Source organism: Haliotis cracherodii, unplaced genomic scaffold (genome assembly GCF_022045235.1).
Source record: "Haliotis cracherodii isolate W230 unplaced genomic scaffold, xgHalCrac1.p SCAF_1, whole genome shotgun sequence".
Lineage (NCBI taxonomy): Eukaryota > Metazoa > Mollusca > Gastropoda > Lepetellida > Haliotidae > Haliotis > Haliotis cracherodii.
The window spans coordinates 20,514,472-20,538,858 of record NW_027266264.1 but is presented as its reverse complement, the minus strand read 5'-3'; the positions used below and the strand labels follow the sequence as shown (position 1 = coordinate 20,538,858).

General features: G+C 40.3%; 2 protein-coding genes across 7 annotated transcripts in view; both read right to left on the bottom strand.

Moving 5' to 3' along the window:
- The window catches only part of LOC139474282 (transcription factor GATA-4-like), a 42,944-nt gene extending 37,168 nt beyond the window's left edge, over window positions 1-5,776 (bottom strand). For 3 of the 6 annotated variants that reach the window (XM_071257233.1, XM_071257273.1, XM_071257264.1), the window contains exons 1-2: window positions 5,729-5,774; window positions 4,068-4,996 (exon numbers count right to left, since the gene is read on the bottom strand). In XM_071257233.1, the coding sequence (XP_071113334.1) occupies window positions 4,068-4,887 (820 nt within the window). In that variant the 5' untranslated portion in view covers window positions 4,888-4,996; window positions 5,729-5,774. The other 3 variants (XM_071257241.1, XM_071257249.1, XM_071257256.1) reach the window with 3 other exon arrangements.
- A 13,332-nt stretch (window positions 5,777-19,108) lies between these two features.
- On the bottom strand, window positions 19,109-23,827 carry LOC139461610 (uncharacterized). The gene is made up of 2 exons (XM_071243083.1): window positions 23,582-23,827; window positions 19,109-19,274 (listed from the first exon to the last, which is right to left on the bottom strand). Exons 1-2 carry the CDS (start codon window positions 23,825-23,827, stop codon window positions 19,149-19,151), a joined length of 372 nt encoding a protein of 123 aa, XP_071099184.1. The 3' UTR covers window positions 19,109-19,148.
- Between the last annotated feature and the right edge of the window lie 560 nt (window positions 23,828-24,387).

Here is a 24,387-nt window from a genome sequence, read left to right as displayed (position 1 = left end):
GGTGTTTGCGCACTGATATTAATCTACACCAGCCACAGTGGGGTGAAATAGGGATTAACACGCCTATAAATGCAACAAGAGTGTAATCATTTCGTGTACTGGGTGCTTGTTGCCAAAGCCCACTTCCCGTATTTTGTGACGTGTCCTTCCATTAACTCATAATAATCTGCACGATATATTTAATGATTTCAGTTGACTGTGTTACGCTGCTGTACCTATGTCCCAGTAAAATTAAAGGTAGTGGACTCAGGGGGACTTATCTACTTACTGGCCGATAGACGTAGAAATAATTTATGAAGAAACATCCCACACTTGAGCAATACTAATTTAAAAAACACACGAATGAATGAGGAAATGAATACTAAAAAGATAAATCAATAAATATTGAGTCATGCAAACCGGCACGGAAAAGAAAGACATCGGCTTGATATGCCGAGTGTGGGTGACTTGTGCAGAGGTTTATTACCTACTAGTGTAGGTAAATATCGGCCAGGTGTGTTCGGCATGCAAGCAATTAACAAGCAGTTGCTGAAATATTTATGATATCAGTCTGAGATGTTTACAACCTCTTGTACACACCGCCTCTGAGATCTGGGATGTGGTGTGTACCCTGTGATGTGGGAAAGCGTAATCACGTTCGGGGATAATTAACACGTTATAATTAGTATAGCCATTAGACCTCTCTATTTGCAGTGAGCAACATGTGACAAAGCGGGGGTAAATTTGATGTGACACATTGGCTTAGCGATTAAAATAAATTTGTGAAGATTGTAGTTATCAGCTGTGGTGCACATTTTAAAGAAATCAAAAAGTGTTTCCAAATGATTCCATAAACACAGATAACACTCCTGTATAAATACATGTCCATTAAGTACTAAACATACATTAGGATGATAACACTACACAACATGGTTCTAGGAACCAAGTAGATATTTTTGTTGTACATGTATACGCAACGTTGATGGAAACAAGTCAGCAAGCCGATACTTTCTCACCTATTGGTTTTTATGTAATAACACAAATGTTTCTCTTCAACAGGCTGCTTTTTTTATTTATGTGGCCAAATGGGGAGCTCTTTGCAAATTGCATCTTTTCAATGAAATTATTTCACTGAAAGAGACAAAATAGTGATTATTTCACCTTGTAAGGATGGGCATCGTGAAGGTAACACGATGCAATTTGTAAGGATCGTGGCAGTCTCTATTTCATTATTAGATTTGGGAGACCTATTCTTCTCTAGGCAAATTTGCAGGTAAATATTATCACTTGAGATTCATCAAAGGGTTTCGAAGTACAAATAAATTTGTTATGACTTTATCAAATACGTATTTTCCAGTAAATATACACGATGATGTTTGAAATCTATATCCGTCACCACACTAAACAAGTTATAACAAAAACCTAAGAGACTGTTATAACTTCTGAATAGATACGCGGATGCAATATGTGAAATCGTGTCAACACGGATACATGTTCGAGTAGTTAACATTAGTGGACATTCCTACTTGTTGCGACGTCATAAAGGGGGAGCGTCATACGGGACACATGATACACATTCTGGAGGAAAGGACGGTATTAAGGGGGCAGTAGCGGGAGGCAGGGAGGTGTATGTAAATGCTATAAATTCAATACAGTGTGTCCGTAAATGATTGTAATTAGTAAATATAATACAGAAGTAACAATGTCAAGAGCCTGTCACTAATCACTGCAAAGTTTCAGTGATGACATCAGGTGTTACAAAATAGGCGAACATATCCTGCTTTACAAATGTGGACTACCATCATACCAATCTCAGAATGGCTTGACTGGAATGAAAATATTTATAAAGTTAGACATAGTCCCACTAGAAGATTGATTTCATCCTTATCCTAAAAATTATAAAGAATTTTCTATCCGTCGGGTGACCTCAAGAACCTCGAAACCGTTGACCTTTAACCCCATAGTTGTATATTGGTAAAAGTTAGTTCGATATTGCATAGGTGAAATTCAATGGGTTGTTTTGAAATCAACATGACCTATATTACGTGTATGTTTTGTAATAAAGTTATTTTTCCTGGTTACATGATGTATATGATTGTACATGATGCTGGGTGCGTCAAGTGCTGCTGATTGTCACCGGCAATGTCATAGATGTGATCAACTATGAGTATATTTAACTTCCCCTTCTTCAAAGGAACTATATTTACACGTTAGTCACACCGTCATTCTACTGTTTAAATTGAAGCAGCCGTCATATAGCTGGAGTATTGCTGAGTGCGGCGTTAAACAACAAATAAACAAACAAATTGAAGTAGTTGAGTGAAAGGAGATACATCTGGAACAACTTAAAGCACCAAGAACATGAAAATATTATCAAACGGGTGTATATTAAATAACTCGGTAAAAGAAACGTTTTAACTGTATTTTGAAAAGTACCTCATCTAATAAACGGCAATTGCTTGTGTCCTGATTCAAGTCAAGAAATACATATATCTCGGCTTCTTAACACAAGAACAAAGTTTTAATGTTTCCTAGCGTTACACATGTTTGTGACCCAGCCCCGCACCAACACGACACCACCAACCCTCCCAGTTCGCGTACGTGTACACAACATCCACATATGAAACGTTTACATTGATAACAGTGATACATTGCCGCACCATGTCCATCTGTAGCATATTTCCATCACACAACAGCCCGGTCGTTGTGTGAAACTCTTTCATATAAAATGAGTGGTAGTTTATATTAGCCATGTGTAATTTGTCCTTCAGTGCTGTGACATTTTTATTACACACTGAGTTAAATGGCCATAAACAGGTTCGCGGGTTCTTGCCAAGACCTTCTCCACACAAAGAACAAACCACGAGAGACTTGTAGCTACCTTGGGACTTCACAACGTCGGATTGTGCTTCAACGCTAACCTACTTCTCTGGGCATTCCATATGCTCCAGGCTGACTCTCTGAGTTTCAATGAAAGCTTTCACCAGGGCGACACGTTTCCACACTACCGACCGAGACTAAATTTTGACATGTTACCGTTTCAATATTGTTGCTTAGGTTAGGTCGTAAGACTCCAGCCGCACCCTTAAGATTTATTAAGACATTTGAAACGAGGACTGAAACGCAGAAACGGCATAACGTTTGCATTGCTCGCGATCGAACGTAAAACAGCTTGGTTGTAATTTGTTTTAAAACTTTTTGAAGTCATGCATTCAATAAACTTTCCGGCCAGTGTTCCTGACACAATCGATATAACGCTTGGTGTCAACGAAATATCCTTAAAAATCTGGTGATGTATGAAATATTTTGGTGCGTCTAAAACCGCTGTGAAATCATTCAAACATTGGTAGAAAGTATTATCTTTAGTTTTTCCATCCATTTCGCAATTGGAGAGATATTACTGAATATCAGCAACATTAAGAAAGTATTTGAGGTCAACAAGCACGCTTTGATAGGACCATTACATAACAGAATAAATTGCCATTCAATGATACAAAGAGGGACATATTCCAGATAAGCCATATCAACATAGCTTTGTGTTTGATTATCGTGTAATTCACGACATGTTTTACATAAATAAACAAATGCAAGATGGGTCTTTGTTCGGGTGAAAAGCATTTGCGGGATTCAAGTACTACTCATCAAAGGGCATGTTGTGGAAGATATTGCTGATTAAGGAAAATTAAGGTATTCATTTTCGTGCAAGAAAACTCCCGACATTTGTTAATGTTAATATATACAGCACAAACGGCGTCACCACCCGACCCCTCTGCCAAAACACGAAATTATTTAAAATTTAATAATCCATATTTTCATTCATACTTAATGCCACAGGACGCATACCTAAAATATAATGGTCAATGAATCCTTTATAATTTCTATTAAAACTATTTTAACGGTAAGACTGATAGCCCATTACTACTACTGATATTAATCGTGAATGTAATGAACAAGGTGTTCAGTCGTCCAAGAAAAGTATTATCAACCCGTAGAAAAAGAACATCACTTGCAAACTAATAAATCATCAAGACATAAGCGAAAACAAATCTAAAAAGGAGGAATATGCTAACTATCGCTAATGGCCCTACCTTTGACTTGGGTTCTGTCAGCGTAGGTTCCCCATCCATCGGGTGATGAGTACCCCTGGTATGTAACTGGGGGTGGTCGGGACAGCTGTAGGGACAGGGTGGACTCGGTGCGTGGGGGGTTATGCAGACTCTCCCCAACGGTTCCAATGTAGGTGTATTTCGGCGAGGACGACGGCGCTCCGTACATGGTGTCCGATGTTGCATTCCACACAGGGGTGGAGACAGGCGTAGGGGTCCCCGAGGGACTGTCATACTGTATCGGCATCATCCCGAGGGGTCGGGATGAGGGTACGTAGAGGGAGGGGAGGCCTGAGTGGAGGTAGGTCTGTGACTCGGAGTAGCTTGGGGGTTGCATGGTGACCAGCCCGCCTGATCCTAGGGAGGATCCTTGATATAGGGTGTGGTGAGCGGACAACGGCGCGTTGGTCAATGTGGTCAAATGACCATTACCTACTGTCGTAAAACTAGCCAGCGCGACGGTTGTTGCAGTCGGTCGATTGTCTAGATTGTGAAAGAACACTTCAACATCTTCACAAGGTAATAAATGCCCAGGAGTGGACTCAAATCCCATATGGTGCCCAGTGCCTGGGTGGGTGGCGTGTGGGTGGGGTAGATGAACAACACTTGAAGAGAGGGTACCGTTCGTCACAGGTTCCCCGGGGGGTGAGCGACTGGGGCTATCAGAGTCTCTAGCAGAGTCAGGTTCAGGATCCCGTGGGGGAGGGGAGGATTCTGGCTCGTCCTTGACAATCACCTCAATGGCCGTAGGGGGCATAGGTTGTGTAGGAGAGGAGGTCCAGCGCTCGTCCACCTGGGACATGTTGCTTCCACAGCGTCCAGCCTGCTTGTCTTACCTGGCAAGACACGCAATTAGACCCCCGGCATGGGATCAAACGGGTGTCAGCTCTCTAGTCAGCGGATGTAAGCACCTGGAACACACAGTCACTTGTCAAAGACACACATGAAAGTATGGCGTATTACCAGCAGCAGAAAAGAAGTAAGTAAGTGTATCACATGAGCCCGGATACAAACATACGGAAGCGAAAATATCATTAATAAACGTAAATGCTTCACAAACCGAGTTATTCAAATGAATCGAAAGCAGAAACATGGTTCCCGCAAGGAGTCCAGGTAACGACCGAAAGTCTGTACGGGTAGGTGGTGTAATGCTGGCCCTCAGCGCGCACCTGCTGCTTGCAACATGGCCGCCAGTCAACAAGGACCGGTTGGACTTTAGTTTTAGCGTGACACGGAACAGCGGCTGAGGCACCCGTTATGTAGCAATTTGGACTTCACATAGGAACCGTTTAGACGCGCAATAGCAAAATCCTTTTACGAAGATGCCATTTTCAAAGTTGCTACCTGTAATTAGTGATCATCAAAGGCCAGCTCACCTGCCGTGATGATAGCGGTACCACCTACACCGATTCCCAGACCGCAAGGTCTTGGATCGAGATCCTACATAAGAATTCCACATAATTCCAAAAGGCCGAAACTTGAAAAACACAAGAAGAATATAGCGCGTCAAGTCGAGACTAAAGATATAGCCAGAAACTGTGAATTGTGGGTGATTTTATCACTCTTGGGCAACAGATAGCGAGCGGGCTATATTGACTGCTTGCTAGGACTGCGAGTGATAAATCAGAGACCTGTTTCATTACCCTGATCTCCTTCCATGCTCAGATAAAACTCCTAGATAGCCGTCTCTCGATAAAACTACATTCGGTAAAAAATGTATTCTAAGTACATGTATACGACCTTTCTAAATTAGCATATGCAGATTTAGTACCGTTACTGTCATAATTTTATATTAGCTGGGTAGCGGTCCAAATTGCGAATCGAAGACACGTGGCTTATGACGTCAGTTGTATACGCCCATTTCCCGCTCTCGCGAGATTTCCACTACACACAAAGCCGGTATATTGAAAATAGAGGAGTTACCTGAAATAGCTGTACAATGAATACCTTGCTGCCCACCTTGCACTCGTTTACTGACCGGTGTTCGACTTTTCCACGTTATGTTTTCCTGTCGTTAGAGTAATCCATTTGCTTTTCAAACATCGGACCGGGCTCTTCTGACAACTGGGTTACGTCCAGCCAGCTCGCCCACCCTTCCGTGTGGTATACTACCCGATCTACCTACTTAGCCTATTAAGCAAATGCTGTTCTGTAGTCTCATAGTCTGCCTGTCTAATTATGATGTAGTATGCTGTGACACAAATATTCGCGTATCCAGTTGGCTGAAATGGCGGAGCACCGCCTTACAGAGAGGCAATTGTGAATGGAGGCTGAAGGGGGACTCGCTATTAAAATAATCTTCTTATCGTCGAGGTCAAACACCGATACTATGAATGCTAATGATTGTTTATAAATGTTTATAGTTAAACACTGGTTTATCTCTGGCTCGCGCGACTTGAGGCTCTCAAAGCAATAAGCTAGAGTTGAGTTTCATTTCACTAAAAAAAAACGTATATACAACCTTTCTATTTTTCAGATATATGTTTTGTTCCAAAACATCAAAAAACGTCGCGTTTTTTAAAAGTTCAAAGGTGTCATTATCAAGTATAAATAATTGGAATAATTGCCAGGGAATTTGTACGTGTGTTGTTATAAATAACATGTGCTTTTCCGCATGCATGGGAATGTTTTTTTATATATTTAGAGACCGGCTGGTTAGACTCTGATTTGGTCGTCAACACGAGATCGCCCCAACTGGAGAAGTAATTCAAGTCGATGTTTATAGTAATGTTGACAAATAACATCTAACCAGCTTTACGTCTCTGGCAACTACGATATTTTTTTTATCAGAAACCCAACCTGGTATTTGATTAATACTGTTCTTCATGAACTGAAAGACGATCTGACAGTGATTCTGTAGAATTTCGTAAATACTTATAAACCCAAACACGGCATCTTTGTTTTTATATTTTTTTAAATCACCATTACGTATAATAGGACAAATTAAAAATATGTAACGGTTCGTAAATTTATTCACTGAGTTTATTCTTCACTGTTTGTAAAACATATTTGAGATAAAACAATAGTGTTGCTATATATAAAAGAATCATGCAAAATCAGTTCTCTTGTTTTGCATGTCGTTGGGTTGCACGATAAAATTAAAATGTTGAAACTAAACACATCTGAACGACAATTCGAAATGTTTTAACGTCAAAGTAAACTTTATGATATACAACAAATTATATTTTTATATTTACCTAGTCGTTATCATTTATATTTACCATTTATATCACACACTAATAAGTCGTTATCGTATCTATTTACTATTAATATCCTACAGTAGTAATTATTTATACACAGGAAATATATGCACAAAATTCGTCTTATTGATTCCAATACAATTAGCGTCATATATAAGCAAAACTATGTTTGTGACATTAACGCATCACCACATCGGGGCATCGGGGGTGTTAATCCTACTCTGATACACAGCTGTCGGAGTATAGTTTTGTTAAATTAGAATAACTGTAGGAAAACGAGAATGAAATGTACACAGTGGCATATTTGCGAAATAGTCCAGGATGGGTAGTGTCCCTTTACTAACCGTCAGCTAGATGGCGCTTCAATCACTTGGTCGCTGTGCGTGACTCCATCTGCTTCGTTACGGCTTATCTGTCTTCATCTGATATCGTACTTATGTTCGCTGTATCAGTGTAGAATCTGCCCGCTTGTGTACATGTTAAAGTGCGCCAGTGACACCAGCAGTAGGATGTTGACACTGCTGTATACCAGCGAACTTTGTACCTTGATGAAACCGCATCTGAGTAGACTTAAACGACACTAGTAGTCGGTCCTGGCAAAATACTCCCATGTTATGATCTTACTGTAAAACGTTAAGTAAATCAAATTATATGTACGTCTATGTGGGTTAAACAGTGTTTATTTTCAAAAAGGAAAACTGAACTGGATTTGTCAAAAGGCGTAGTGTAAACTTTAAGACCTCTCCAATAGGAATATATTTCAAACCTTTGTAAATACAACACACGATGTGGGAACAATCCAATACATGCATGGTTGAAAGCAAGTTCTTTTATATGCATATGAATATTCATATCTATATAATAATTACATATATCAATATTATAAGGTTAACTGAACGTTAAATAATGATGGACAGATTCAATCATTCTCACGTTCTCAGTATCTTATCAATTTGAATTACCGAATAATACAGCACTGATATCGAAATCCTTGGTATAGAAATAACAATTTTAACTGATATACGTAACAGGTGACCTCTGGGATAAATAACGAATTCTGTCGTTGTAGAAGGAGCCCAAAATACAAGCTAACCATCAATAATAAACGATACATTTTTGTGGCAATTTATGTCACTTCAACTTTGAGTAATGTGTAATCTTGTTCTATATGTTCTGAATTATCGGTGAACGTTTTCGGTTGCGTTTTTATCTTCTTTGGAAATTGCGACAAAGATCCTATTCACCGTGATGTGTCATCCAACATATTCCAATCAAGTACAGCTGGTGGCAAGGCCGGTTTTATATACGTTTCTGTGTGACAGAGTGGAACATGGAGTATGTTTGAAGATCTTGCATCATCGAGGAAAATGTCAGAAGAACTTGTTGGAAATAATCTGTCAGATATTCGGGCGCTTTGTTTATGAGCATTTTATGAAATGCATGTTCACACAACTTATAATTTTGGCGATTTTTACAGTTTGAAATGACTCACTCCACTCACAGATCCACATACGGTCCGAATAATGGTAAGGTGAAAGAGCTCGACTATGGATATTACTCAGAAGGCGATATTTCAAACTTCGTAAGCAGCTGATCATTAGTGAGTGAGTGAGTGAGTGAGTATGGTTTTACGCCGCTTTTAGCAATATTCCAGCAATATCACGGCGGGGGACACCAGAAATGGGCTTCACACATTGTACCCATGTCGGAAATCAAACCCGGGTCTTCGGCGTGACGAGCGAACGCTTTAACCACTAGGCTACCCGACCGCCCCAGCTGATCATTAGACCCACCTCGGTAACAATATAATTGATATTCATTTGCCACTTTGCAAAGTTACCCAAGATGTTTATGGACATTAACTGATTTAACCTTGATATCACTCATAAAAAGTACTGGAATTTGAGTGACTGTTCTCTTTTCAAGAAATTAAAACTGATCTGTTTTCTTTTGATCAAAGTTAATTTTCCAAATTTGTGACCATAATAATACCAATACTGTGGCCTTATTTAGAGATTTGCTTGATGATTCTGATCTTATATAATGACATGTCGAGATGTATCATCAGCGAATAATCTAATATTACGCTGAATATCTGCTACTATATCATTTGATAATGGGAAAAATAACAATGGTCCCAACACCCAGCCTTGGTGGACTCATGCGATCACTGGTTACATATACGTTTTCTGGATTGGTAAACAAGTAAAGACGTCTTGTACAACATCAGTTTGTTCCTTTATATCTACAACTGTGATGGAGTCTGCTGCGTACAGTGTCACTCTGCTATTATGGACGATATTGATGGCTGTGTAATCGTCCGGATTAACAAATGTCCGGATTTACGAATCATGGGAACAAATTACTATCCCCTTGCCTACATGTAGATCTTTAATGCCCGTCAGTTGGACTTACCGGTTTATCTTGTCCCGATTTACGCTGTTCAGTAATGTGTTCCACTGTTAATTAAGCCCTACCAAAATTCTACACAAATGTCAATGAGATGCTTGCTCAAGCTATACATCAGATCCCAACATCAGGCGGTGGAGTGGTGTAAGCGTTGATTCTTCACACTAAAGGCCAGGGATTCGACTCCCCACCTAGGTTAAACGTGTGAAGCCTATTCTTAGTGATATGGCTGAAATATTAGGGCATGCGGCGTTAATCGTAACTCACTTATTTATCAAAACGGTAACATACTAAATAAACATACACCAAACGGAATACAATAAAATAAAAAAATCTTATTTGTACGCGTAACATCAGCTAATTATACACATCCTATTTATCGATTATTTTGAATGCCCTTCCGTGTTTCAAACTGCAAACTCATGGGAAGTCTCTAAATATGAAAACACCTACGCTTGATTTGGGACACATATTAATGTGTAAAAAAGGACAAACAAGTATTGTTGATCCAGCTCTTTATTACAATCCTAGCGATCTCCACAACCCTGACCAAGGTTAAGATCTCACCACAGCTTACAGGAACTCATTGTAGCATCTCAACAATTGTAAATTGGCTTCCATCACCTATTTCTCATCACTACGTATATATTGTGTTCTTGACCCTCCCCACTGATATAGCGCTTATTGTTATTGGCATACTTTACATAAGCACAACCTCATCGAAGAATTACTGGCTTTATTTACATTAATCCATTCTAATAATCCCCTGTATATTCAACGCCAGCTTCAATAGTGTCTACTGTTTATTGTAATCACATCGTTCACGAAAGGTGCACATGGATGCATCACTTACAGTAAAAGTGGCGTTAGATTGCATATCTATACCCATATTCAGTATTGGAAAACTGGTGTATTTTGTGTGTTGAAAAATATGTGCAGATATGAAATAGACCTTGCATAAACAAAAGAAGAAACTTGCATATGATTTATATTAAGGTGTCATTTGCTGTGAAAGAAATGTATTAATTTTGTTCTTGTTAGCGGATAAACGATTAACAAATCTCATTACAGGTTTCCTGTACCTTAAAAGTAACATAAATAGTATCTGACATCTGGTTCATGTAAATATTACATAGAAAGCTCGACCAATCAAAATTTCAACCAGGGGCCATATAGATCCTAGCCATACAGCATACTCTGTCTGTGTATCTGTTACCCCAACAGCATCGAGCGTCAAGCCACACCTATTTCCGTACGTGTCTATAAACTATCAGCTGTGGACAGGGAAACTGAGTCAATTAATTCATTTCGTCATGACTTCACTGTATTTCACTCAGTTACATTCCTCTTCCTAACTTAAAAACCAATGTTAAATGCATAAATAAAACAACCCTTTTCAGTGGCTAAGCGGAAATACACGCACTGTATGAAGGGACAGTGAAAGTGCCAACATGACGCTCCATACACAGCAATAATGTAAGGGTCGTTGAGGTTTGTCCTTCCGGGTTTGCTTTTCCTTATTCGTTTAGCGTAGTTTATTCCTTATTCCGCGTTCATTTTTCAGTGAATCTGATGAATTGAACTCATTCCTTTTGTTCCGATTACTTTTTTCTGATTGTGTTGCCAAACTGAATCATGATGATTAATTCAATTGTCCTAATTCGTTCTTCTTTTTCTTCTTTTATACCTTTTTTACCTCCGTTAATAATTGATATCATTGTCCTATGGTAAATTGTTAAAGATAAATATAAACATATAGCCTAAAATGCCTTAGATCAAAGCAAATCATGGATATTCACAATGTTGGATTATTGTCAACTTGTCATATTTGGAATAGCTTGGTTAATGAACAAGCAAGGTATATGAAGCGCTGTCCGGGGTAAGTGTCATCAGACAATTTACAATGAAACAAATTGTAACTCATTAAAAGATAAAATTCAAACTTGGAAACGTTTTAGAACATGAATAATCATCTCACCCGAATATCTCTGTAGGCTTCTTCCTAATACAGTTTAGGAAACAGAATCTTAAAACAGTAAAGTGTATATAAAGGACATGCAGATTCATTTATACCAGCTACAACAACACTCTGGGATAAGCTACCAGAAAACCTAACGGGGGCAGAGACTGTTACAAAATGTTAGAACTTGCTACATGGAAGATAACGGGATACACTGGGGTTTAAATTTTGGAAACAGGTTAAGTCGAATTATTCACAGACGCCCCAGGCTTGGCTACAGCGATCTTAACGCAGATTAATATAAAGACGTATTTTGGATGCTGAAAGTTGTTCGATGATATCATATCGATGATACTTTACGTTTCTTTATTATGTGTACAGATTACTCTTTTCTTCTTTTCGTGGAAATGTATCGTTGATCAACATGGTTACTCTTTACAAACAGTTCTATACGGAAATTCATATTTGAGTAAGAAAGATTAAATCCAAATGTTGGATCCTATTCAAAAGTTCATATTAAAGACTGGTAGATTTTCAATTAAGTACATGAACTGATTAATATAAACTGATAATATATATATCATAGACTTCACCCTGCTTCTCCACACAGGCAATACCATCAGTGACTTCACCATGCTTCTCCACACAGGCAATGCTATCATTGACTTTACAATGCTTCTCCACACAGGCAATGCTATCAGTGACTTTACCCTGCTTCTCCACACAGGCAATACCTTCAGTGACTTCACCATGCTTCTCCACACAGGCAATGCTATCAGTGACTTCACCATGCTTCTCCACAAATGCAATGCTATCAGTGACTTCACCACGCTTCTCCACAAAGGCAATGCTATCAGTGACTTCACCATGCTTCTCCACACAGGCAGTGCTATCAGTGACTTCAACATGCTTTTCCACACATGCAATACCATCAGTGACTTCACCATGCTTCTCCACACAGGCAGTGCTATCAGTGACTTCAACATGCTTTTCCACACATGCAATACCATCAGTGACTTCACCATGCTTCTCCACACAGGCAATGCTGTCATTGACTTTACCCTGCTTCTCCACACAGGCAATGCTATCAGTGACTTCACAATGCTTCTACACACAGGCAGTGCTATCAGTGACTTCACAATGCTTCTACACACAGGCAGTGCTATAAGTGACTTCACCATGCTTCTCCACACAGTCAGTGCTATCATTGACTTTACCCTGCTTCTCCACACAGGCAATGCTATCAGTGACTTTACCCTGCTTCTCCACACAGGCAATACCTTCAGTGACTTCACCATGCTTCTCCACACAGGCAGTGCTATCAGTGACTTCACCATGCTTCTCCACACAGGCAATGCTATCAGTGACTTCACAATGCTTCTACACACAGGCAGTGCTATCAGTGACTTCAACATGCTTTTCCACACATGCAATACCATCAGTGACTTCACCATGCTTCTCCACACAGGCAGTGCTATCAGTGACTTCAACATGCTTTTCCACACAGGCAATACCATCAGTGACTTCACCACGCTTCTCCACACAGGCAATGCTATCAGTGACTTTACAATGCTTCTACACACAGGCAGTGCTATCAGTGACTTCACCATGCTTCTCCACACAGGCAGTGCTATCAGTGACTTCAACATGCTTTTCCACACATGCAATACCATCAGTGACTTCACCATGCTTCTCCACACAGGCAGTGCTATCAGTGACTTCAACATGCTTTTCCACACATGCAATACCATCAGTGACTTCACCATGCTTCTCCACACAGGCAATGCTGTCATTGACTTTACCCTGCTTCTCCACACAGGCAATGCTATCAGTGACTTTACTCTGCTTCTCCACACAGGCAATACCTTCAGTGACTTCACCATGCTTCTCCACACAGGCAATGCTATCAGTGACTTCACCATGCTTCTCCACACAGGCAATGCTATCAGTGACTTCACAATGCTTCTACACACAGGCAGTGCTATCAGTGACTTCACAATGCTTCTACACATAGGCAGTGCTATAAGTGACTTTACCATGCTTCTCCACACAGGCAATACCATCAGTGACTTCACCATGCTTCTCCACACAGGCAATGCTGTCATTGACTTTACCCTGCTTCTCCACACAGGCAATGCTATCAGTGACTTTACTCTGCTTCTCCACACAGGCAATACCTTCAGTGACTTCACCATGCTTCTCCACACAGGCAATGCTATCAGTGACTTCACCATGCTTCTCCACACAGGCAATGCTATCATTGACTTCACAATGCTTCTACACACAGGCAGTGCTATCAGTGACTTCACAATGCTTCTACACATAGGCAGTGCTATAAGTGACTTTACCATGCTTCTCCACACAGGCAATACCATCAGTGACTTCACCATGCTTCTCCACACAGGCAATACCATCAGTGACTTCACCATGCTTCTCCACACAGTCAGTGCTATCAGTGACTTCACATGCTTCTCCTCAGAGGCAATACCATCAGTGACTTCCCCCTGCTTCTCCACACAGGCAATACCATCAGTGACTTCACCATGCTTCTCCACACAGGCAGTGCTATCAGTGACTTCAACATGCTTTTCCACACAGGCAATACCTTCAGTGACTTCACCATGCTTCTCCACACAGGCAATGCTATCAGTGACTTCACCATGCTTCTCCACACAGGCAATGCTATCAGTGACTTCACAATGCTTCTACACACAGGCAGTGCTATCAGTGACTTCACAATGCTTCTACACACAGGCAGTGCTATAAGTGACTTCACCATGCTTCTCCACACAGGCAATGCTATCATTGACTTTACCCTGCTTCTCCACACAGGCAATGCTATCAGTGACTTTACCCTGCTTCTCCACACAGGCAATACCTTCAGTGACTTCACCATGCTTCTCCACACAGGCAGTGCTATCAGTGACTTCACCATGCTTCTCCACACAGGCAATGCTATCAGTGACTTCACAATGCTTCTACACACAGGCAGTGCTATCAGTGACTTCAACATGCTTTTCCACACATGCAATACCATCAGTGACTTCACCATGCTTCTCCATACAGGCAGTGCTCTCAGTGACTTCAACATGCTTTTCCACACATGCAATACCATCAGTGACTTCACCACGCTTCTCCACACAGGCAATGCTATCAGTGACTTTACAATGCTTCTACACACAGGCAGTGCTATCAGTGACTTCACCATGCTTCTCCACACAGGCAGTGCTATCAGTGACTTCAACATGCTTTTCCACACATGCAATACCATCAGTGACTTCACCATGCTTCTCCACACAGGCAGTGCTATCAGTGACTTCAACATGCTTTTCCACACATGCAATACCATCAGTGACTTCACCATGCTTCTCCACACAGGCAATGCTGTCATTGACTTTACCCTGCTTCTCCACACAGGCAATGCTATCAGTGACTTTACTCTGCTTCTCCACACAGGCAATACCTTCAGTGACTTCACCATGCTTCTCCACACAGGCAATGCTATCAGTGACTTCACCATGCTTCTCCACACAGGCAATGCTATCAGTGACTTCACAATGCTTCTACACACAGGCAGTGCTATCAGTGACTTCACAATGCTTCTACACATAGGCAGTGCTATAAGTGACTTTACCATGCTTCTCCACACAGGCAATACCATCAGTGACTTCACCATGCTTCTCCACACAGGCAATACCATCAGTGACTTCACCATGCTTCTCCACACAGGCAATACCATCAGTGACTTCACCATGCTTCTCCACACAGTCAGTGCTATCAGTGACTTCACATGCTTCTCCTCAGAGGCAATACCATCAGTGACTTCCCCCTGCTTCTCCACACAGGCAATGCTATCAGTGACTTCACCCTGCTTCTACACACAGGCAGTGCTATCGTTGACTTCATCCTGCTTCTGCTTCACTATATGTGTCCACTTTATGTAGAAGTATGTCATGTCATGGTATGTCATCTTTACATGCCTTATAATTTCTATTTCTTTTTCGCTTCCGTCCAATTTTTGGGTGGTTTGGTGGTTAGAATGATTAATGAGACAATGTTAAGTGATGGCAAATCTTTATGTTTAGCAATTTTGGTATGTCTCTTAGTATACATAATCTGGTCAAGTCATTTCTCAAATGGTTAAACCACATAACTTTTATGTTTAAAGGAACTTGATGTTGAAAAACTTTATGTCGTGATGTTAATGAACGAATATAGTTATTTTCAATACTAAGTAACTGTCGTCCAACATACTTCAACAGCACTGAGCACAAAGAGCAGGTGTCACACGTCCTACTTTCCCTAATTCAATTGCATTTAACAAATCTTCTTTTTCCTGTTCATGCTTTTGCCTGTTAACAAAAATAATGCTAAATTAGTGTGCAAATCCTAGAAGGTCGTAAGTGTTACTTGCGACCCATCATTACAATATGAACATCCATTAGAATGGTATGGAAATACGACTTGTGAAGAGACAAAATTCTCCGATAAATTCTAAAGCAATTAATATACTTACATATAATCTTTATTATTTTTTTCAGCTAAAATTATGCTATATATTACCATTGGTTGTTATAGTCGACTTATGCCTAAAGTTTATTAAACTATTTTGATATTTCTTGTGCCTTCTGTATAGCAAATGTTTGTTCCGTATCTCAGAATACGGATATCATTGAACACAAAATTTCAATAAGTTATTGAGAACGAAAATTAGCAGGATTGGAACGTGACACGGGAATGCAATACACACCATGAAAACTAAATAATTAAGGTATAATCAATTGTTTCTTCTCTGCATGTTCCCCCGAAACACATGGTGGCAATAACCAGTTACTACCTTCTGTGGTACACTCAGTAATGATGTGAAGGTGTGCGTGCAGGAGTGAAGGAGTGGAGGTAAATATGGCATGGTCTTCATTGTGAGAACATTTTGATAGTTGTTTAAATGAACAGAAATGACCCTTTGTAGGTAGATAGCGAGAAATGTATTGTATTTTTATACCTAAGACTTGTGCTATGCGTATCACGTGCTCCTTTGTGTGTCAGTGTGTCGCTTTTGCTTGGCATGCCATGCAAATAAAGTATTGTTTTAATGAATTCATGACTGTCTATACCATGCTATAGTTATCGTATCATGAGACGTTTTGTGATATTGCTTGAGATCGATTCGAGACCATGCCAAGATCAGTGTGTGTCTATGTACCAAGGTACCCATGTTCAGGGGTAGGCATTGTAATGCGTGTCATGAATGAACATGTTTTCTATTAAAAATATATACATGTAGGGTAATCGTTACAACCTGTACTGATAACATAAGTAAATTGGCTTTAACAGAGTGGTTCGCACAACGTCATTTATATTTGCTTGGACTTCCAAATTGCCTTGGCCTTGTCCAGCGTTATGCTGTTCAACAACAGGAGCTGACAAAATAGATATGCGTATCTAAATATAAAATGTCTACGCCAGAGAATCATCTGTTATTTGCCGAAACAGATTCCATTGGGCATAAAAGTTTGTTTGTTTGTTGTTTAAGGCCGCACGCAGAAATATTCCAGCTGTATGACGACGGGCTGTAAATAATCGAGTCTGGACCAGACAATCCAGTAATTGAGTAATCATGAGTATCGATCTTCGTAATTGGGAAACGATGGCATGCATCAGCCAAGTCACCGATCCTGACCAACAACCCCCTTAGTCGCCTCTTACGAAAAGTATGCTCGCCTCTAAAGAAAAGTATTGATTGCTGAAGACCAACTTTAACCCGGATCTTCACAGGTTGGGCGAAAAGGCAAAATCGCGTTAAAGTCACGGCCATTTTATTTCAACCATATCGTGACTTGAACAATCTATACATTAATACCACATACAAACCTGTTGTCAAAGGACAGCTTTAAAACCAACAAAATATCAGAGACTTATCTAAAACTTGTGGGAGATCATTAAAAGATTAGACTATACGACACTGACATGACATACAAACCAGGCTATAAGTCTCCAGCAAAACAACCTTAGCCCTCGATGCGAAGAGCATGTTATTCAATCGAGTTTTACTGCTAGCATGTAACATTACAAAAACAGACACAACCCTTTCCTGCACACATAAGAATTTAATTTGTTCGAAAATAGAAGTTATGCTTAAAAAACGTGTTTGAACATCATTTAATATCCCTTCGTCATGCCAGGCTACGCCTATAAGTGTCAAACAATATTTGCTTATTGTCAGTACCCAGCCCAGAGTGAGTATGGTTTTACGCCGCTTTTAGCAATATTCCAGCAATAGCACGGCGGGGGACACCGGAAATGGGCTTCTCACATTGAACCCATGTCGGGAATCGAACCCGGGTCTTCGGCGTGAGGAGCGAACGCTTTAACCACTAGGCTATCCGACCGCCCCTACCCAGCCCAGAAAGGAAACACGGCAGAGGATAGATGGGGGACATTATTTTATCGAGATTTAAAGGTACCGTTGCGAGAACGTAATGGCGAGAGGAATTAATATCACGAGTCTATCTGTGACAGCCAAATACTCGAATCCCATATCGCATATTAACGTATATGAACAGCTCGCACAAAAGTCAAATTTCACTTTCAACACAAGGCCCATGTGTGAGTTAGTATCGCATCGGCAATATTACAGCCATATCGAGATGACAACAAGTTATCTATCGTGAAGTATCTGTTGACAAAGGACAGTAAAACAGTTAAGCACATATCACAGTTTAGGTATAAAACAGGCCAGGTCAAAATGAGTAATTTGTCAGTAGATTTGCAGCTACATGACGGTGGTCTGTAAATAATCGAGTAAGGACCAGACAATCAAGTAATTGCCATCATCAGCATTTGATCCCCGCAATTGGGATACGATGACATGCATCAACCAAGTCGGCGAGCCCGATCCCGTTAGTGGCATCTTACGACAATCATAGTCGCCTTGGGTTGCTGGAGACCTATTCTACCCAGGAACTTCACGGGTCAAGTATTCATTATTTATAAATTGAATGAGGTAAGTATAACCAAGTCACCATTAGCACGGCGGTTATGTACCATCCACAAATATAAAAAAGAGAGAAAAACAAACATAAATGTATTAATGCAAATTGAGAATATTTTAAAATCATTAAGCCCAATCTGAATATGTAAGATTTGAGCAGCTGCACATAGTATGAAGGCTTGTCTATTGAACGTCTCTCCTTATTGTGAAAATTCAGCGCACTCGGAGAATAGTATTAGAAAACCATACATTAAATACATGACACAGTTATACTTGTACAGCACGCACAATGAAATCTTCATAATCCCCTTAGTCAAGAATCACCACTCTCTGTCCGGACCTGTATACAGCAGTACTCCAAAACAACTCGTTATCCAGACAATGTGATAATTCAGACGATGTCACAGTGGTATAGTTCGGTTTAACGGGGTTTCCTGAATGGGTGATATGTTTCTCCTGTTGTAGATTGTACAGACGGGGTGATATGGACATTGCCACAAATGTCAGGAAAATGCGTCCCAACCCAGAGGTGGAGAGTGTGAATGAGCATTCTGTTCAAACAGGAACAGCATCCTCTTGACTGTCCCGACAGCCGAGCCGTGCGGGGTCTTGATCCTTGGTACTTCTACCTGAAATGAGAGGCCAACCATGTAACAGTGTGTGAGTTGACGCTATAACAGTATTTGGGTATCACTTAACGCCGCTGTTAACACTAGCTCAGTTATAGTGAGTGAGTGAGTTGGTTTTAACGCCGCTTTTAACGGTATTCCAGTTATATCGCGGCGTGTCAGCTTAATGTGGGAGGAAAGCCCGAAGTGATGCAGGCCTCAGACGTTTACCACTTCAGTGACACCCACGAGCACGGGTATGGTGTTGACAAACCTAGAAACATAATCGGGGCGAACCGGGATTCGAACCCACAATCATAGGTTTCTGGCGTGCCCAAGGGACGCAACTCTGCACAGCGAATCGCGGCGCCTTAGACGACTTGGCCTCCCGTGCCCCCAGCTCAGTTATATCAAACACTTGTCAGCTTAATGTGGGACGAAAACCCTAAGTAATGCAAGTCTTGGACGTTTGCAATTTTGGTGAAATCATCGAGCACGGATGGTGCTGACAAACTTGGAAACATAACGTGGGTGAATATACGATAATAGGTTTCTTGCATGCTTATGATTTGCGGCGACTTAGAGGGCTGAGTCACCCGTTTCCCTAACTACAAAATAATAACATAGAGCTGCACAACATAATATTAGACGTTAGACGTGTATCCTGCAGATTTTATGGAATAATAATTAAATACTGTTATATTTTTTATGTTTCTATCAAGAATGTTTTGTTCTACTCCACACTAAACAATATTCCAGCTATATGACGGCGGCCTTTAAATAATCGAGTCTGGACCTGACAAGCCAGTGACTGATATTATGAACAACGATCAATCACCCACAGAGCCTGACCACCAAATCCATTTATCCGCCTCTTTCGACCAGCATAACTTTCTGAGGTCCTATTATAACCCGGACACTTCACGGGAGATATCCATTGAGGAGAGTATCTATTCTATCACCCTGGTAACATGCATCAATGGAATATATTGCTTATTCTAAATAAAGGAAACGAATGTCTTACTGTATAATAAAGTCACAATATACTTTTAATGACATTAAGTGCCCACCCAGGAGTGAGTTCATTAAAAGCAAATGGTAAGAGTTAATATCGTCATAGTGTGTGAGTGAGTGAGTGAGTGAGTGAGTGAGTGAGTGAGTGAGTTTGATTTAAAGCCGCTTTGAATAGTATCATGGCACCCGCGCTCTGTGAACATGAAAAATAAATGATGATAAAGATGAATACACAATGCCATTTAGAAAGTGGTCAAATGTATGAAATGTTATTTTTGCTGGATAACACTTTCTTAGTAAAGTCCATTTTCAAGTACTTTTTGGGTTTCTTTTAGGTTCTAGTACTTTTTGGGGTTGAGTCCCATCCGAGATTCGAACCCACACTGCCAGAGTGAGGCACCTAATCGCCAGCACACAAAGTTGTCGGACTTTCATTTTTGTGGAAGCCTCTGTTGCTAAGTCGGTCGTTGACTTTGTGTGCTGGCGATTAGGTGCCTTATTCTGGCAGTGTGGGTTCGAATCCCTGATGGAACTCAACCCATAAAGTACTAGAATCTGTACTTTACTAAGAAAGTGTTATCACAAAAATAACATATGTTACAGATGATAAAGATTCACGTGCATAGATACAGAACGTTCTTAAAACAGCATCTTGATTTATGTTCGCAGAAAATGTGTCATTGAGATGGTTGTTGGTGATAATAAGCAACTGGGTTCACAACAAACATTTATAAGGACGCAAGGTGAGACCCTCCTGCTAGAGAGAAGAGGGGCACGCATACTTTGTGACTCCTTTATATGCGATACAAACTACGAAGTCTTTTGTTTTGTTTGTTATTTTACGCCGCAGTCAGGCATATTCCAGCACTATCACAGTTGACTGTAAATAATCGAGTCTGGGCCAGACAACCAAGTGGATGATGCAATGAACAACGACCCAAGCTGTTGGGGTACGATCACACACAACCAGCCAAGTATCAGTACTTCACCACCCAATCCACACTTAAAGGGCAAGTTCACACGGAAATGAACCATTTTTTCTTGTACTTTTTCCACATTAAAAGTGTTAACATAGAAGTATCATAGACAAAAATATAAAAACATCATATTTAATTAACATATTTATTGCACTAAAACGATTTATATTTTTCACATTTACCAAGTGTTCTATTTCCATAACAAAAACACCATGGCTTATGCCCCTTGCAATATGACGTCATTGGTGCCAATTGATAAACATTATGACGTCATCATGATTTGTTAGAGCCGCTTCACGTGGTGTAGGTACAGTTTTGTGATTCTAGCATCTCAGATGCCAGCCAAAATTGTGTTATGCTGAGTCACCACTGCGCCGGAGTTTGTCGTAGACCATGTTGTTTTACCGCAAACTGGTCCTTGATATCTTTTGCGTTGAGAATAGACAGGGACCCAGTTGAATTGGCACCAATTACGTCATAATCTAAGGGGGATAACTCAGGCCTATTTCGCTCGTAAAACGAAGGCCTCATAACGGCATATCACTTTCACACTATTGTGAGCTTCCTACTTTCACTGTGAAAAAAAAATGAGTGTATATTTTCAAACACAGATACTAACTAATTCTAAAATTGCGTTTTGTTTAGAAAAAGAAAGAAAGTGATTTTTGCGTGTACACTTCCCCTTTAAGTCGACAAGCACTTGGTACTGGGGATCTACACTGACCCGGAATCACCCAAGGTTTAGTTCCGTGGTATTGAAATGACTCCACATCAGTTAACGTACGGAAACGTGTTTAATATGATGAGTAAGAGCTCTCTTTATGTGCAGACAATATGTCTTATCCAGTGTTAGTAACGCCTTGGGACCCGCTGGAGAGTCGGGGTAGAATAGGTCTGCCCATACCTTCCGTAAAAGGCGACTAACGGGATCGGTTGGTCAGGCTCGCTGACTTGGTTGATGTATGTCATTTGCGTGGATCAATGTTCACGATATGCCTGGTCTAGACTCGATTATTTACAGACCGCCGTCATATAGTTTGAGGATTGCTGAATGCGGCGTTAAACAACAAACAAACTATAAACGCGTAGGTTAGTTGTTAGTTGTGCTCACATGCTGTCAAAACAATGGAGGAATCAAATACATTTCTTTCCTGAATGACATTATACCGTGCTAACACAACCGTTAAATTTCAGGAGGGAGAGGGTTTCGAGTGAGTATGGTTGTACGCCGCTTTTAGTGCTATTTCAGCCATGGTTCATCGAGAATTGGCTTTACATATTGTACGCACGTGGAGGTATAAATACGTGTCAAGTCGACGTTTTAAATAACCACAAGGCTATCCAACCACTATCGCTACTGAATCTCGGTGTAGTTGTTAATTTAATTATAATATAATGCACTATGATGTGAATGTTGCGATGTGAAAGCACTATGAATGGTGGGAAGTGAAGATGCACTTTTAATTTTATAATGAGACACGTTTATGTCAATGTGTGCAGCGAATGTACTGTTAATGTCGTCACGTGAAAGAATAATGCCAAACACCACACTTTCGGTGCCGTGTAAGCCTGTGAAGACACACAATGCAAACCTTGCAGATGATACCAGCGTTACAGCGATCTTAAACCTAAAGATGAACAGAAAGATGAACGTCAATAACTCTCATCTCCAAGTTGAAGCACAAATTCACATTTTACCTCAAACATATACTCAATAGAAAGCAAAAAAACCCTTTCCATGTCCCTACGAAATCTCTGCTAAATGCAGAGTCGATTGCACGATTCCTTCTATATCATGAGTATGTGTCAATGAGTGATTTTACCAGATGTTCGAGAAATGACAGATTAGACTCAAAAGACACATTAGGCTAAATTAGGCTAAATTGCGAAGGGTCGACATCCATAAAGTAAAAGTTTATATAGTGAAATCCAGTTAAATCCTTCGCAACCGTCGTTGTAACAAATTTCAGAAATAACAAATCATAGATACTATCCCTTTCATGAATATATGCACGCCCTATTAGTGAACGCCTTCATAGCGGGTTATCTGGGTAAAAGGGTTACATGCTGACGAGGTTCCACTGAATGGACATCAGCAACATTTTTAACAAAGTAGACACAATTTATGGTCAACAACTTCTTTATTTCCCGTAAAGGCGACTTTTAAGTATAGATCGCAATACGGCTTGACAACGATATAAGGATCGCTACCGAAACGTCGCCCTTACAGTAGATAAAGATTCTGAAGTTGTTAATGGTAAAATGTGCCTACTTTGTCATCCGTCATCTTCTAAGTTATGCCTGTCAAAAAATTTAAAATGTTTTAAGTCAACCTACCTCTGGTGATGGCGTTGCCGATTCTGGTTTCACTTGGGCGGCCTTCACCTTGATAACCCTGGATCGGGGGGTTGGGTTGTACCCTCCTTCGTAGTGCGACTTGGTACCTAGGTATTTCCGCATCTGAGCATAATCGTCTGACTTATAAATATCCTTTCCTTCTTTCAGAGCGGCACCTTTGGTAGTTTTAATACCCATGCCACTACTCGACTTCAAACCCATCCCTTTGCTTGTTTGGATGTTCATACTGTTGACAGGTGATGATCAATAGGTAATATCCTGAAAGGTGTATTGACAATACTTTAAATGTTACACGCGAATGAAACACATATCACACGGTATGTTGTATACCGGTACAAATATCCCCACACGTATCTGTTTACGCCCATGCCATTAAACATTAACACGGATTATCATAATTCCATTAATCCTACTCTACTTGGTTACAGGCCATCAACAATGATAGACGTGAAATAAGCCAGTGACGATAAGATTAGCAAGTGTACTATACACCCTGCCAGAGTGTTAATGGCATGTAGCAGATAAACATTAGAAATAGGTTGTATTTTTCCACGGTCTGGCTATGAATAGTTTCGCCTCTTTGTGAATACAATTGTATACTTTTAATAGTCAAATAATTGGTAATATACTATCAGAACTCTAACCTTTCTGAAATTTCAGAATTTAGAACAACGATGTTTATAGTACTATAAACAGTATAAGGAAGGAATATCTCACCTTTATACAGCGTGTATATCCGCTTGGTAGTACACTGACTAGTGACGAGATGTTTCAACGACGTCTTC

Bases quoted from the DNA above. Each gene is read 5' to 3' on its own strand.
- LOC139461610 (XM_071243083.1), bottom strand. From the start codon at position 23,827: ATGAACATCCAAACAAGCAAAGGGATGGGTTTGAAGTCGAGTAGTGGC. The intron at 19,275-23,581 runs GTAGGTTGACTT...CTCTCATTTCAG, and splicing joins CGGCAACGCCATCACCAGAG to GTAGAAGTACCAAGGATCAA.